The sequence below is a fragment of the Clarias gariepinus genome, chromosome 10 (assembly GCF_024256425.1).
Source record: "Clarias gariepinus isolate MV-2021 ecotype Netherlands chromosome 10, CGAR_prim_01v2, whole genome shotgun sequence".
NCBI lineage: Eukaryota > Metazoa > Chordata > Actinopteri > Siluriformes > Clariidae > Clarias > Clarias gariepinus.
Window position 1 is genome coordinate 6,600,473 of NC_071109.1, and position 14,232 is coordinate 6,614,704.

Genomic DNA, 14,232 nt, shown 5'->3' on the forward strand with positions numbered 1-14,232 from the left:
AACAACGAAACTCAAAATATTCGTTCTACAGCCCCAAAAAATTAATACATAAAAATAATTAACAATAAAACAAATTAACCAAAAACAACTTTTAAAAAAACAAATTAATTAAAATTTTATTTCTTAGTATTTATACGTTAGGTCTGTGGTTCTCAAAGTGTGAATGGGAGGGAATTTGTGAATAATAATAGGAAAGTACCTATTCTAATTCATGCTTTTCTTTATTGACATTAGAGATCAGACACTCGAAACTATCACACGCAAAGAAATGGATCATTAATACAAATAAATTAAAATAACATCAGGGAAAAAGTGTGTGAACCATAGTGCAGCAATAACGGTTTAACGTCGGCATGTTAATTGCAGAGGAACAATATATAAGGAAACATTCAGTATTATATATATGTCATTTCATTTATTCCAATGTGTATGCTGATGTTATCAGGCAGTACTAGTCTGGCATTTCTAGTTTCCAGTGTGGCAACAAAGTTGCTTTTTAATCCTTCAGGATAGCTGAACAGAATGGAAGATCAATATCGTTCTACGCTTTTTGTTGGTGTGCGGCATTTTGCGATGATCCTCAAATCATTTGTTGCGCCGTAGAGAATAATGGTGTTTATGCTTTTAAACATGTATAATTTAAGGCTTAAAGACAATGTAGAAAGGGAATATATGTGGGTATCTTATTTGAGGATTTATTTACGCAGCTATTGAATTCGGAGATGCGAATATAAAACTAACTTTACCGCCGTCACAAACCGGCTCAGTAGTGTACTGTATGTAGTAAGCGTAATAACGTCAATGGATACATTTGTTACATGGACCACAAAAGGCAGATGATTTAGCACGATCAGCCTAATCAGCCAGCCGAAAGGAAAACATGATGAAGCCTGCTGTATGTTGCACTTGGATTCATGGTGGGGATGGTGGGGGCAGAGGAGAGACCCATTTTGTCTCTTAAACCGCTGGCAGCAGACAGCATGAGACCCAACAAAGTAGGAAGACACTTAGAGACAACACACCCCAGTCATGTAAATAAGCCACTCGACTTCTTTGAAAGTAAGCTCTAGATAAGTGACAAAGTAAGCCTATTATAACAATTGCACGTGTATTTTATCTGTTTTGAACTTGGTGTTATTTGATCTTATTGGTTTAGAAATTGATATTTCAATAAATAGTACACTTGGTCGATTTCGTTATCATTTTGTTGACAAGTGGGGCTTGAAAATTCGCCCACCCCCTTAAGTGGGGAACGACAGAAAATGTGTGGGAACCACTGCGTTAGGTAGAGAGTTCTGCTGTACAGAAAGACAGACAGACATGTATGTGGGCTTCAAACAAGAATAATTAAATCACTGATTAAAGCTGATCAGTGGAAGCCCACACCCAAACCCCAGCCACTGGATGCAATGCCAGTACCAACCCTGGATAAAATGGCAAGGTTGTGTTGTGTCAGGAAGGCCATCTGGTGTGAAAACCTGTGCGGATCAGATGGTCTGCTGTGGAGACCCCTCGACACGAGCAACCAAAAGACAACAACATCATTAAAGCTGATGAGCTTATTTTTAGCTTTTACCTTGTAACTATTTCTACAAACTCTTTAACCACCAACGGCGGGAAGTGACGCAACAGTAGTGGGAAATACATGAATGATAAAAGTGTGTGTGTGTGTGTGTGTGTGTGAGAGAGAGAGAGAGAGAGAGAGACTGCACCACCAAGTCAAGTTCAAAAATTCTTTTCAGGAAAACAGAACCCAAGACATGACCACGTGCAAAACTTCATTCAATCATATGGATTTTGAATCTGAGCCGACTCATATCAGGGCTAAACCGATTCATATGAATCAGTAGTGAACCGAAGTGTGTTTTAGTGATATGAAGTTTGAATCTTTTAATGACTCGGTTCTTTGAATCTCGTTCATCAAAATGAACCGGTTTTTTTTTTTTTTGTCATTTATTTCATTTTTTTCCTTTAAACAGATATAAAATAAAATGTTGCATTTTAAATAAAAAAGTACGTCTACATACACAATTTTTGCTTATAATTCCAGTAATAAAAATATTACAACGGAGCTAAGGACATATTCTAATAAACAGAATGAGCAGCTCACCTCTAATATCTTCCAGTCTGAGTCGTTCGTTCATTTGAATCTATTGCGCCGCATAGCGTTTATGGGAGTCACGTGACAAAAGAACGAACGACTCGGAGTCAAAGAGTCAATGAGAAAGAATCGCTCAAATCTGTTTCCTGTACATAAAAATCGTCAGTTTTGCGATGATTTGCGCATGCGCGCCCAGCAGAAAAGGAACGAATCACTCTCATAGACGACTCGTTCATTTGATTCACGATAAAGATTCGATCAAAAAGAACGAATCGTTCATGAACGACCCATCACTAGTGTTTTTAACGTCGATGTGTTTGACGGAGCGAGACTCCCACACTTATTATACCTGTAGAATGTATATTATTTATCGAGGCACATTTCTTTTACACAATTTAAAGCCTTTATAAGGTTGTTTCGATGCCGTGCGCCCCGGCGCGTGCACCAATCATAAAGCGATGCAGCACTAATGACCGCCCCGCCCCTCACAGTCTCCCCCCCGGTCTGTTCCTCCCTCGGTTCAGTTCTCACACGGTGTCCGTGCTGAGTGTCAGTGATGGCGGCTGTCTCCGCTCACCGAGTCCTGATATACGGAGGGAGAGGAGCGCTCGGCTCCACCTGCGTCCGCCACTTCAAATCCCACGGCTGGGTGAGTGGATCCCGTGATCCGTGTTAGGAATATATACACACTGCTGGTGTGGGTTTCTTTTTCTTTCGACACTTGTTGAACAGGTGCAGCTGGAAAACTCCTGATCCTAATGTCTATACATGCAACTATTTATTTATTTTATTTTTTGCCTAGGTTATATCTAAATATTTTGCAGAATGTTCATCCTTAGAGCTCTGTAGAACACTTAAACATGATGTGTGCATTACATCTTAAACACTGTCTTAATTGATTAATAATTGTTAAATGTCTTAATTATTAAACAAACACCGGTGTCACGGTATAATAAACTTGTGTAAAAAATATCAGGATTTCTCTATACTGTGTAATTTATGTATTTACAGATCCATGATCCATTATTTAGGTTTATGTCTTTTCTTATTGGTTTCATGCAATTTCTCTGGGATTTATAGCAAAAGCATGGCATTTATTAAATAAAAATTAAATTACCCCTGGGTGTGAAAATTAAAGAATTATTATAATTTTTTAATTTAGATATGTTTGCATTTCAAGTGGCGACAGTGGTCACCACTGTCGCCTTTGGACTTTCAGGGTCGACGGTTCGATTCTCACCCTAAGCCTGTCTGCATGTTCTCCCCATGTTTGGTGATTTTCCTCCAACAGTCCAAAGACATGCGTATTAAGCTAATTAGCGTTCCCAAATTGCTCGTAGTATGTGAAATGTGTGTGTGTGCCCTGCGATGGATTGGATACACTCGTCCAGGGTGTACCCTGCCTCATGCTCTAAGTCTCCTGGGTTAGGCTCCAGGCCCTCGAGACCCCGTATACAGGACAAAGCGGTATAGACGGTGAGTGAATAAGAGTGCATTCGAGGTGGTAAAATGTCAGAGTTCCTTTAAAATCCTACAGGTGGTGCACTTTTAATTATTTACACATTGCCAGGCAGGATACTTACCGTATAGAATCAAGACTCAAGATTCAAAGAACTTTATTAATCCCAGAGGGAAATTGCTTATTTGCAATACAAATCAAATCAACACCTCTGTATCCTGATGATATTGTGTGGGGAGGTCACTGGTCATTCACATGCCTAGTGAATATGCTCTGGACAGGAGTTAGATCCTAACTGTACTGTATTCCCACCTCACTTCAACTCTGATCAAAGATAAAGACATAATTGGGAGAAAAAAAGTGTGAAAGTTGCCATCTTAATGAAAGCAAAGGAAAAAAGGATTTTAACTGTGCGTCTCGACTAACAACCCTAAATAAAATTCTGTGATTAAAATGAATAACTGCATTTTCTTTAATGTGTTGTGTTGTAGTGGGTGGCCAGTATTGACATTGCGGCAAACGAAGAAGCCAATGCTAATGTGCTCGCGAAGATCTGCGAAAGTTTCTGTGAGCATGCGGAGCAGGTGAGGTTCAGGATAAAGAATGTTTAAGAATTTTTTTCTTAGGAAAAAATATATATATAAAAAAATTATAATTTGTGTCCATAAAATGTATACATTTATTTTTTCGGAAGAAAGGAAGAAGCCGTGAATATGGACTAAAAGTCTGCTCATTAAACCTAATCACAGCTTATCACACTGTGTCATCTGTAAACCATAAGAAATATGCCTGTCTGATATTTTTATTATTTACCATCTGGTTGTCTTATAATAACACTATAACACTTATGCTCCTTCTTAAACAGTATACTTCACACTATTTACCATGCATTACTTGGTACAGTAGAGCTGCATTATAAAGGGATGTTGAATACTCAAATCAGATTGGTTCCAGGTTTATAATAATCTGTGTGCTGACACTGGAGACTCCTTCCATGAGCATACATGGTAATTAAACATCACCTTACAGAAAGCCAATACACTGAAATCATTAAATCATTAAAATTGCCTATTCCTATTATATGGAGTTTCCATTATACCAGTCCCTATGGGTTGACTGTTAACAGTTAACTGTTACTTTAACCATAAAGTATTAGAATGAGTGCATTAATACGCTAATATAAACTATTTTTTACACATTTCTATTATATTCCTTATAGATTACCTTTTACTATAGAAACCATAAAGTCTTAGAATGAATGCCTTAATATATTTTATAAAAATCAGATTTCTTCCTGATCATCACCAGTTCATACTACAGGGGAATTGACATGCAAATTTAACAAGGTTCTTCTATACACAACGTAGAGATTTTTAATATACAGTGTTGTGCAAAAGTCTTGACGCCCCTCCCATTTCTTCATATTTTGCTTCTAAAGCTCCAGACTTTCTTGTGTTCCTGAATGACTTTTTTTTTCTCTCATTTTGGCAAGTTTTTGCCTCTTGTTTTTAGTCCCGTCCCTATACCCGAGCAGTTTCAGAGGAATAGTTTTTGTTTGTTAGGCCACACAGTGAACTATAAATCATTCCAGCATAAAAAGCATCAACTTAATTGAGGTATTAACCAGTGAAAAACAGGTGCAGATGATGACAGATGATCAGGTCGGTGATAAGTAGACTGGTGATGCTGAATGCTGAGTGGTTGGAACAGACGAGAGGGGAAATGAGGTTGCTGATGAAGTTTTAATCTACATGATATATTCTAAGTTTATGTAATAGGTCAAAAAATACAAGGTGGCTCAAGACTTTTACACAATACTGTTATTTATTTTGAAGGTTGTCTTGCTGAAGGTAGCAAACCGTGTTATTAAATCCTGAGGTTGCTGTAAAGCAACTTTAATAAATATAATTACATATATAATTACAAAACTTTGAATTAACTTTAATAAAAATGTAAGTAATTACAAAACATTTGTATGTAATACCACATTCACCAATAACAAATAAAAAAAGAATCTAACCTCTGGAATTAATGCCTGGCCTCAGCCCCGGTAGGAGGAGAGCATTATCTGCCTTTATCCCATCTGTTCCAACATAAATGGCTTATTACACATCCGCTACCAAGGAAACCCCATTTATTTTCCAGAGCCGTACAGCCGAGGCAATTTCCTCACGCAGCCGCATATTGACATCCAACGAGCCCTGTCCTTTCTCATCATCCGATCTATTGTGTCTGCCATCGACATCATTCACACCCCCGTATAATGAGTCTGGATGGAGGACACGCAATGACGTCCTTGTAAACCCACGCAAACAAATTTGTCTCTCTTGTTTGCCTGGTAAACCGATATGTCATTGTTTATGCCAGAGGCAGCGAATCAAGCCTGTCAGTTGGAACAGATTGTACAAGCGTATACTAGAAACTAAAAAATAATATTATTATAATAATAATACAATTATAACAGCTCGGTTTTATTGTTACAATGTGATATGTTGATATGAAGCAGAACATTAAATGAAATGAAACTTGGCAGGGCTGACAGTTGGATTTACAGTACATCTCAGACTTACAATATACTGACCAAAGTATGTGGACACCTGATTGTTATCTGGTTCTTCATCAGGCTCTTACCACAAAGTTTATTGCACACCATTTTCTATACAAGGATGTCCTTATACAGTTTGCTATGGTCATATACTGTAGTGTAACGGTGTCTTAAAAAGAGGAGGACAGTATTTGTATCAATCAGGAGTCTAAATAGTGGTTCTTTCTGCAATGCAGGAGACTCCATGTAATTTTTAATTTTATTTCGATAACCAACCTTAAAAAGTTGAGATTTTTATTTAGCATTTATGGAAGGAGTCTCCAGTGTCAGTGCTTTGTAGGTTTTGCACCAAGGGAAGAAGGATGTTATGGTAAAACTGGAGGATTTTTATTTGTGACTTCAAAAGAAAGTAAGGTAAGAAAGTGGTAACAGGGACATGTTTCACAGGCGACCCATTAAATTAAACGTAACCCTAAATGGATAAAAGGACAATGTGTCATCTTTGGATTCATTAAAAATGTGGTTGTTGACACATGCAGACAATCGCTGTCACATGCTGAACTTGCTTGTGCGGCTGGGTGTCAGCCAGCATCTCACTGATCCATCATTGATTATTTTCCTATAACAGCTTATCCTGTGGTCTTACAGTATATCGATTAGTTATTATGTATTTAACTATCTGTATTTACCTATTAGAGTTATCATGGTCACACTCCTGACCAAACTTAAGATGACTGTATGTAGAATTTTGTGATACACCACTTTTAATTAATGGCTAACGAATGGTTAAAGAACATCAGCCATGCCTTGTTTTATATAGGTGACATCAGATGTGGCTCGGCTGCTGGGAGACCAGAAAGTGGACGCCATCGTGTGTGTGGCTGGAGGATGGGCCGGGGGAAACTGTGCCTCCAAAGGTCCAGAATGAGTTTAAGCTTTTAAGTTTTGTACAGTTAATAATCAAAAGATGTCTCCACTATATAATTCTAAAATGTATATAAATACCAAAGTATTACCCAGATTAACAGTTTATGATTATTGGCACCTAAATGTACTGTATAGGGCATATATCTTTTAGATTTACGTTAACTAGAAATCGCAAAAATCTTTCTTTTTCAATGCAGATATCAATCTCCTATATGCCACTACTTTTAAATTTTAAAACAGACAGTTTTTATTTAAGTTCTTCACTTAGGATGGCCGTCTTAAACAGTCATACTTGAATACTTGACTTACACAGCATCATATATTTTTTTTTATCCCAGTGAAACATTTACTTATCATTCGTTATCATTACAAAACAAAATGTTCCTGTATAAAAGATGCGGCATTTTATAATAGAATATTAGTTTGGTAAAGAAATGGATCACGTTTGTCCCTTTTTTTTTTTATCTCTCTGATATCTGATCGCAGATTTTCTGCTGATTTCAGCCCTATAACGCTGTTTAAAATAGGATTGTGTCATCCCTAATGTACACATAAATTCTCCCCTAATGTGCCTACTCGAGTAACTTAGACAAGCACGTTATATTTTACGTTGTTAAAACTCGTTTAGTATTGACCTGCTTTTCATCTCTTACTCTGTCTCCTATCTTTGCAGACGTGTTTAAGAACAGCGATTTGATGTGGAAACAGAGCGTCTGGACGTCCACCATCTCCACCTATCTAGCCTCTCAGCACCTCAAGCCTGGAGGTTTGCTCACGCTGACCGGAGCCAAGGCTGCTCTCAGCGGAACTCCAGGTGCTTAAAATCAAAGTTCTATCTTTATATTAAATGCTAATACAAGGGCCAAAGAGAAGGTTCTCATAAGTTGGTTATTCGCTTAGATTTCACAGTTATCTGGTGTGGCAAGAACATCTACAGTACATACTGTGTATAAGTGGCCTCTTAATGTGTGTGCATACACTCAAGAGGTATTAATACTTTTCTGTCATCTTTACTAAAAAATAAGAGCAGCCATAGGATTATAGGGTACAACATTTTTCATTTTAATTGTGTTTTTCATATGTTTGCATAATTAGTGCATTTATTATTTAAAAAAAATGGTAAATGCTTCTTTTACTTTGCACCTTTAAATTTCACCCATGTGACCATAAATCCCCAGATTTTACTTGTAAAGACCCAGATTTAAACAAATGTCATATAATGTGCCTTAGCCTAAGCACACTAGGCTTTACTGCCTGCACACTGCAAAATCCTGACATCAGCATGTTATCCTGAAACATGCACTATACACAAAAAAAAAAAACCAACATCAGCATGGTGACCTAAAACATTCACCGTGTCGAAAATCTCTTCATCCAAATGCCACCTTAAAGCTCCTGCTGTAGGTAAAGGATAGACTGGATAGATGGATCATTACATACAGTACAGTATATGCCTTACCCTATACCCCTTCATTATAAACCCTTCCTTAACCTCAAATTCCCTTAATAAAACACAAGCCCTAAAACATGCACCTTTATCAAAATTTATATCTTGCATTTTAACGTGAAACATGATCCCTGATCCAAATTCTTCATCAACCCAATTTACTTAAACATACAGCCTTTAAATTTCACCCTGTCTTGTTATAAGCTCTAACAAGACCACCAGTCATACAGTACCTTCTATTCAAGACTACCTTATCATACAGTACCCCTACCAAGACCACAATCATACCTGCTTCATAAAAACTACCTTTTCATACCCGCTAACAAGACAACCTTATATCACCTCACAAGCCCTTTAAATCATACTTTCTGTCAAAGACTACCTTATTAAACCCCTTAACAAAACCGCCATTGATACCTGCTACCCAATCATAACCTAATCATACCCCGTACCAAAAACCACTTTATAATACACTACCAAAACTACATTATCATACACCCTACCCAAGACCACCTTATCATATACCCTAACCAAGACCACTTTCTTAAACCAAAACCACCTTGTTATATGCCTTACCTAAGACCACCTTATCATACACCCTAACCTAAACTACTTTATTATACAACTTAACTAAGACCACCTTAACATATACCCAACCCCAAACTACCTTATTATACACTCTACCGAAGCTATCTTTTCATACCCCTTCCCAAGACCAAATTTGCAAGCACTATTTCCAAGACCATATTTTCATACACTCTACTTAAGCCACTTAATCATACACTCTACCTACTACCACCTTGACATACACCCTACCAAACCTACCTTATAATACACCCTCCACTAAACCACTTCGTATACACCCCATTCAGATCTAAGTAAAACCTTCTCATCAGTATGCATCCCTCAAACTCACAGTCTATCAGAATATTGCCCTTAATCGCGCACCCCACTCATACCCCCTTATCAGCACGCTGCCCTGAATCGGCTGCTCGGATTGGCCGCGCGGCTGGGAGGAGACATGACTCAGCATTTTAGCTCAACACATGTGGTTTCTCTTTGTTGCTTGTCTTCCTGCTCTCTGTCTCACATCCCCACCATGGTGCCTGAGACAGGGCATGCCCCGCAGCTAAGAGTTCTGCTTTAATACGACATGATGGGAATCTCCGTTTTTTTTTGTGTGTGTGTGTTTGATCCTGCGACATGAAAAGACGGAGTTAAAAATCAAATGTTTCCGACAGACACGTCAACTTTCAGCATGCTTGTACACTAACAGTTCAAAGACGCACTCAGAGTCAGATATTTACATGATTGAAATAATGTCTTAATGCTGATAATGTTGAAGAAAGTGTATGGCTGATTCATCTGAAGTAAAGCATCTGAAGAATTTAAGCCAAAGCTCGAGCTGTAGAGCATGTGAGCGCGCTTAAAGAGCAGATATACTCCCCTCACTCTCATTGGTTTATTCTCCATAAGACGCTTTGGAGCGTCTGGGCTTCATTTTGGCCCCCGAGTAATATTGTTGTTCTTTAAAGAACTGCTCAAGCTCTAATAAAGTCGTTTATTGGTTCCAGATGCCAAGGCTCCAAACATGTGGACTAGGGGGCAGGGTGCGCGACAAGGCTTAGTCTTTTCAGGGGATCGAAATGAAACTTTATGTTGCACAGAGGAAAGTTAAAAGATTACAGCCCAAAGTTCAGGTCTAATCTCTTATCGCTGTTTATGGCCAGATGTTTGTGTGCAAAGTACAGATGTGTGTTACACCACGTTTATATCGGATACTGATAAAACAGCTGCTGGTTAAATAGTTATTTTAAAAGTTTTATAATAATAATAGTAATAATAAACGTTTAAGTAGATACAGCCAAAAGTGTGCACATTAAAAAACATTTTTTTTTTTTTTAAATACGTTAAGGTCTGAGTAAGGCTGGACATGGTTACAATAAATCCATACCATTAAAGTGCAGTGTGTAATCTTTAAACCCCAGTGTTACCTGTCTAACAGAATGCTTTAATGAGATTACAAGCTTTGTTTAAAAAAACAGCCTTATGAACAAATCTCACTGGTGTTCAGGTTTGAGATAAAGACCACGCTGCAAAAAACAATGGACTGTAAAAATAAATTCCAGTAATTTACAAGACCAAGCATTGAGATGTGGAAATCTAACAAGGTCTTAGTTATTATTAAATAGCATTTCATAATTATTTTATTTGGAAAAGCAGATTGGACCAAAGTTGAATTAAAATAAAAAATAAAAATTTGATAAAAGCGCAAGGACGTTTAGCATTTTTCATATGTGAATAAATAATGCTGCCATATAAAAGGCCATATTTTTGTAGGTCATAGAATGAATATCACATAATGTTATATTTTATACAATAATCTAATTTTAATGCATATGCCAGTGATGAGGGCATTCTCTTGAAGTTGCCTAATCTCTCTCTTTCTCCTTTCTCACTGTATAGGTATGGTGGGTTATGGCATGGCGAAGGCAGCAGTGCATCAGCTGTGTGAAAGTCTGGCTGGAAAGAACAGCGGGCTTCCTGCAGGCGCCGTAGCCGTGGCCATCCTCCCGTAAGTCGTTGTTGGCCTTCTGCATGGCAGACGAGAAAACCCCCACAGACCCAACACTTACAGGGCCATCCTGTCTGTCTATCCACATTTTATAATCACAAGCCAACTTTTACTGCTTTTATTCCTAACCTAAGCTGTACATCTGTTTATCGATGAGTACATTCCTCTATCTCAGTGAAGAGTCACAATGAGACCAGGACCAGCTGCGACCTGCAGGACTCCATTAGCAAAAAAACGTTTATACTGTAGCTAAGATCGCTGTGCTCAATTGATGATGGTGTACTTCCTGTCCTCTGTCAGGTCCATCACAGTCCTCTAAGAGCATACGAAAGAGGCTAGTGATTTTCCGAGTGTGTTGAGTGGCCCTGTGAGTCAGCATGAGCAACAGGTAGGAAAGATGCAGGTGCTTGGGGTCACATGACCTGAAGGGTGCACGTGTTAGGATTTTTTGGGGCAGAGCAGAGCTTTTAAAATTCATTTAAAAAATTGCAGTTTGGAAGAAAAACACCTAGGGTCATGTACGGAAAAAAAAGGATCGGTCTTATAGCATCAAAAGCTTCGGCATAAAGGAAAGATCCTCCTCTCTGTCCTCTGCCTCTGATGCAAATGAAAATTCCAAAAAGAAACATTTAAGACTTATCCTGTCTTCCAGGCAAATTTAAATTCTACAGTTGTAACAATAAATACCTTTTGAGTTACTTTTAAAGGGAAAAAGGCGGTGATCTTCAGCTCTTAGGCACAACTTTTGTTGGTAAAAATATGATGTTTATTACATATTAGAGAGTATGTTTCAGAATGAAGTATGTTATTTACCAAGAGACGCTCGTCTCCACTCCTTTCACGTTACTCATAATTGAAGCTTTACATAGCATGCCAGTCCTCTTGTTGCCGATTCGGGGTTGTGTTCTGGTCCAGAGATTTGTCAATATAACCCAGTTATGACGTCATGTTCCAGGGTTACCTTGGATACGCCGATGAACAGGAAATTCATGCCAGACGCAGACTTCAGCAGCTGGACGCCAATGGAATACATCGCAGAGTGAGTGTTTAAAGTGTGTGTTAGTAATTAGTGTAAGAAAAATGGATGGATGGATGGATGATGCGTAAAGTAGATGGATGGGGGGGGGGGGGAATATAAATCCATTCGCTCAAGCGTGCATGTGATAAACAAGGGGAGGAATAATTAAAACTTGTAGATTTGGCCACAAGGTGGCAGTAACGTTCTTCCCATGAGACAATGTACAGTACATGGCTCAAGATTATCGTAGCAAAGTAAATCTTTAGAAAACATAAAAAAAAAAAAAACATAATGGTGATTTTGTAAAGATTTCAGTATTTATTCTTATTTTTATATATAGTGTATTATAAGAGCAAAAAACGCAATTGAGTATCCGTCATTCAAGATTAAACTTAGAAAAAAAATATATATAGACGTCATATGTTATTTATTAAAAAGTATAATACAAATATAGCTGAATATAGTTAATTTATACGAAACAAAATAAATATTGTTATTCTTTCCCCTGGGTTGTGTGGTGTCCACATACTTTTGGCCATTTGTTTTGTTAGCATATAGTAAGTGTTATATATATATATATATATATATATATATATATATATATAGATATAAGTGTGGTATATATACAATAAACGTATGGCCTTATGTAATTAAGCAACAATAAAGGTATTATTTTAAGACATTAAGGTCAGCTGTTCTGTAACAGTTCTCGCAAGAACAGTATTGTGTCAACTTCATTTGCTCTGCCCGTCATCAAGCTCTCATGAAGACCTTCCCAGGAAAGCAAGACCAAAACGTTACCCCTGCTGCAGAGGAGACGTTCATTTAGAGTCACCAGCCTAAGAAATCACCGATTAACTAACAGGACCTCAGATTAGAGTCGGTATGAACATAAGGAGCAGATACATCTCGATATCAACTGTTCAAAGGAGATTATTGCATTTTTTGAAAACTTACAGTGTAGAAAGAAATAAAAATCAGGAAAGACCATGGAATTAAAGGGGGGGGGGGGGGGCAGACTTTTAATTTATAGTGCATATGTATATAGATTACATTACACATTTTTTAAATAATCAAAATAACGAGAAGCCATTTTTGTACAGAGGTGTTCACCCGGGCTTCAGAAAGTAAAATCATGCCATGCTGTGTATTTCTTCTTGCCATTAACTAAACTAGGTGATTCAACTTTACACAATTTTTCAGCCAGATTTATAACCATAATACATGGCATGTGCTGTCCTAATACTTTTGGCCACCACTGTGTGTGTGTGTATATATAGCGTCATTAGCACTAGAGAATGTAATGTCAGTGATGCACATACACACACACATACAAACGCACTGACTGAGGAACGCGAGGCTGACCCTCTGTGTTACAAGACAAGATTAGATGTAGATTCGATGAAAGGTCTAATCTGCACGGCTCCAGAGATTAGCAAGCAAGCAGGAGACCTGGAGGAATAGAAATCGGCTCCAGCAGTTCAGGGGCGGAGCTTAGTCAATTAAAACGAGCACTCCTGTAATCGGATAACGACTGAGCGCTGAGGTTTTTGTCTCGTCATCGTCGAATCTTCTAAGTGAGCTTGTGGCTGCTGACAGCCAGCGATGCCAGTCTCCTCTGTCCACCACCCCAACTCATTATCCTGCCATCGTTCCCCTTCTTCTAGCATTTTCACTGTTATGTTTCTCTCTCTCTTTTTTTTTTTTCCTTTCCCAGATTGTTCTACAGCTGGGCCACTGGGTCAGCGCGGCCAGCCTCAGGCAGTCTGATCCAGCTGGTGACGTCAGGAGGAAAGACAGAGGCCACGCCGGTCCAGTAACAACCATGAGACGAGAATAGGAGGAGAAGGGCCGGATAAAATAAATGTTCAGTGTTCAGCTGGATGAAAAGAAATAAAAGGGCAAAGAAATTATGTTTTGAGAAAAGAGAGAATTCCTGCTTACAGTATTTCAACACACTGCCACTTATTGACATTTTATTGTACACGACACACAATACCTTATTACTGTTAGATCATAAAAAATCTGGTTTTTTTTTTTCATTTGCATCATGTTTAATGTTCATCCTTGAAGATAGGGTAAAGAATATTGTACCGTATCACTGCTGAATTCACAGACACAGGGTCAAGATGTCATTAAAATTACAGGTTAGTAGTAAAA

At 38.1% G+C, this 14,232-nt stretch overlaps 1 protein-coding gene across 1 annotated transcript; it reads left to right on the top strand.

Moving 5' to 3' along the window:
* The first annotated feature begins 2,616 nt into the window (after positions 1 to 2,616).
* On the top strand, positions 2,617 to 13,998 carry qdpra (quinoid dihydropteridine reductase a). The gene is made up of 7 exons (XM_053506156.1): positions 2,617 to 2,750; positions 4,052 to 4,144; positions 6,926 to 7,022; positions 7,706 to 7,846; positions 10,946 to 11,054; positions 12,010 to 12,093; positions 13,790 to 13,998. Exons 1-7 carry the CDS (start codon positions 2,658 to 2,660, stop codon positions 13,890 to 13,892), a joined length of 720 nt encoding a protein of 239 aa, XP_053362131.1. The 5' UTR covers positions 2,617 to 2,657; the 3' UTR covers positions 13,893 to 13,998.
* Positions 13,999 to 14,232: the final 234 nt, after the last annotated feature.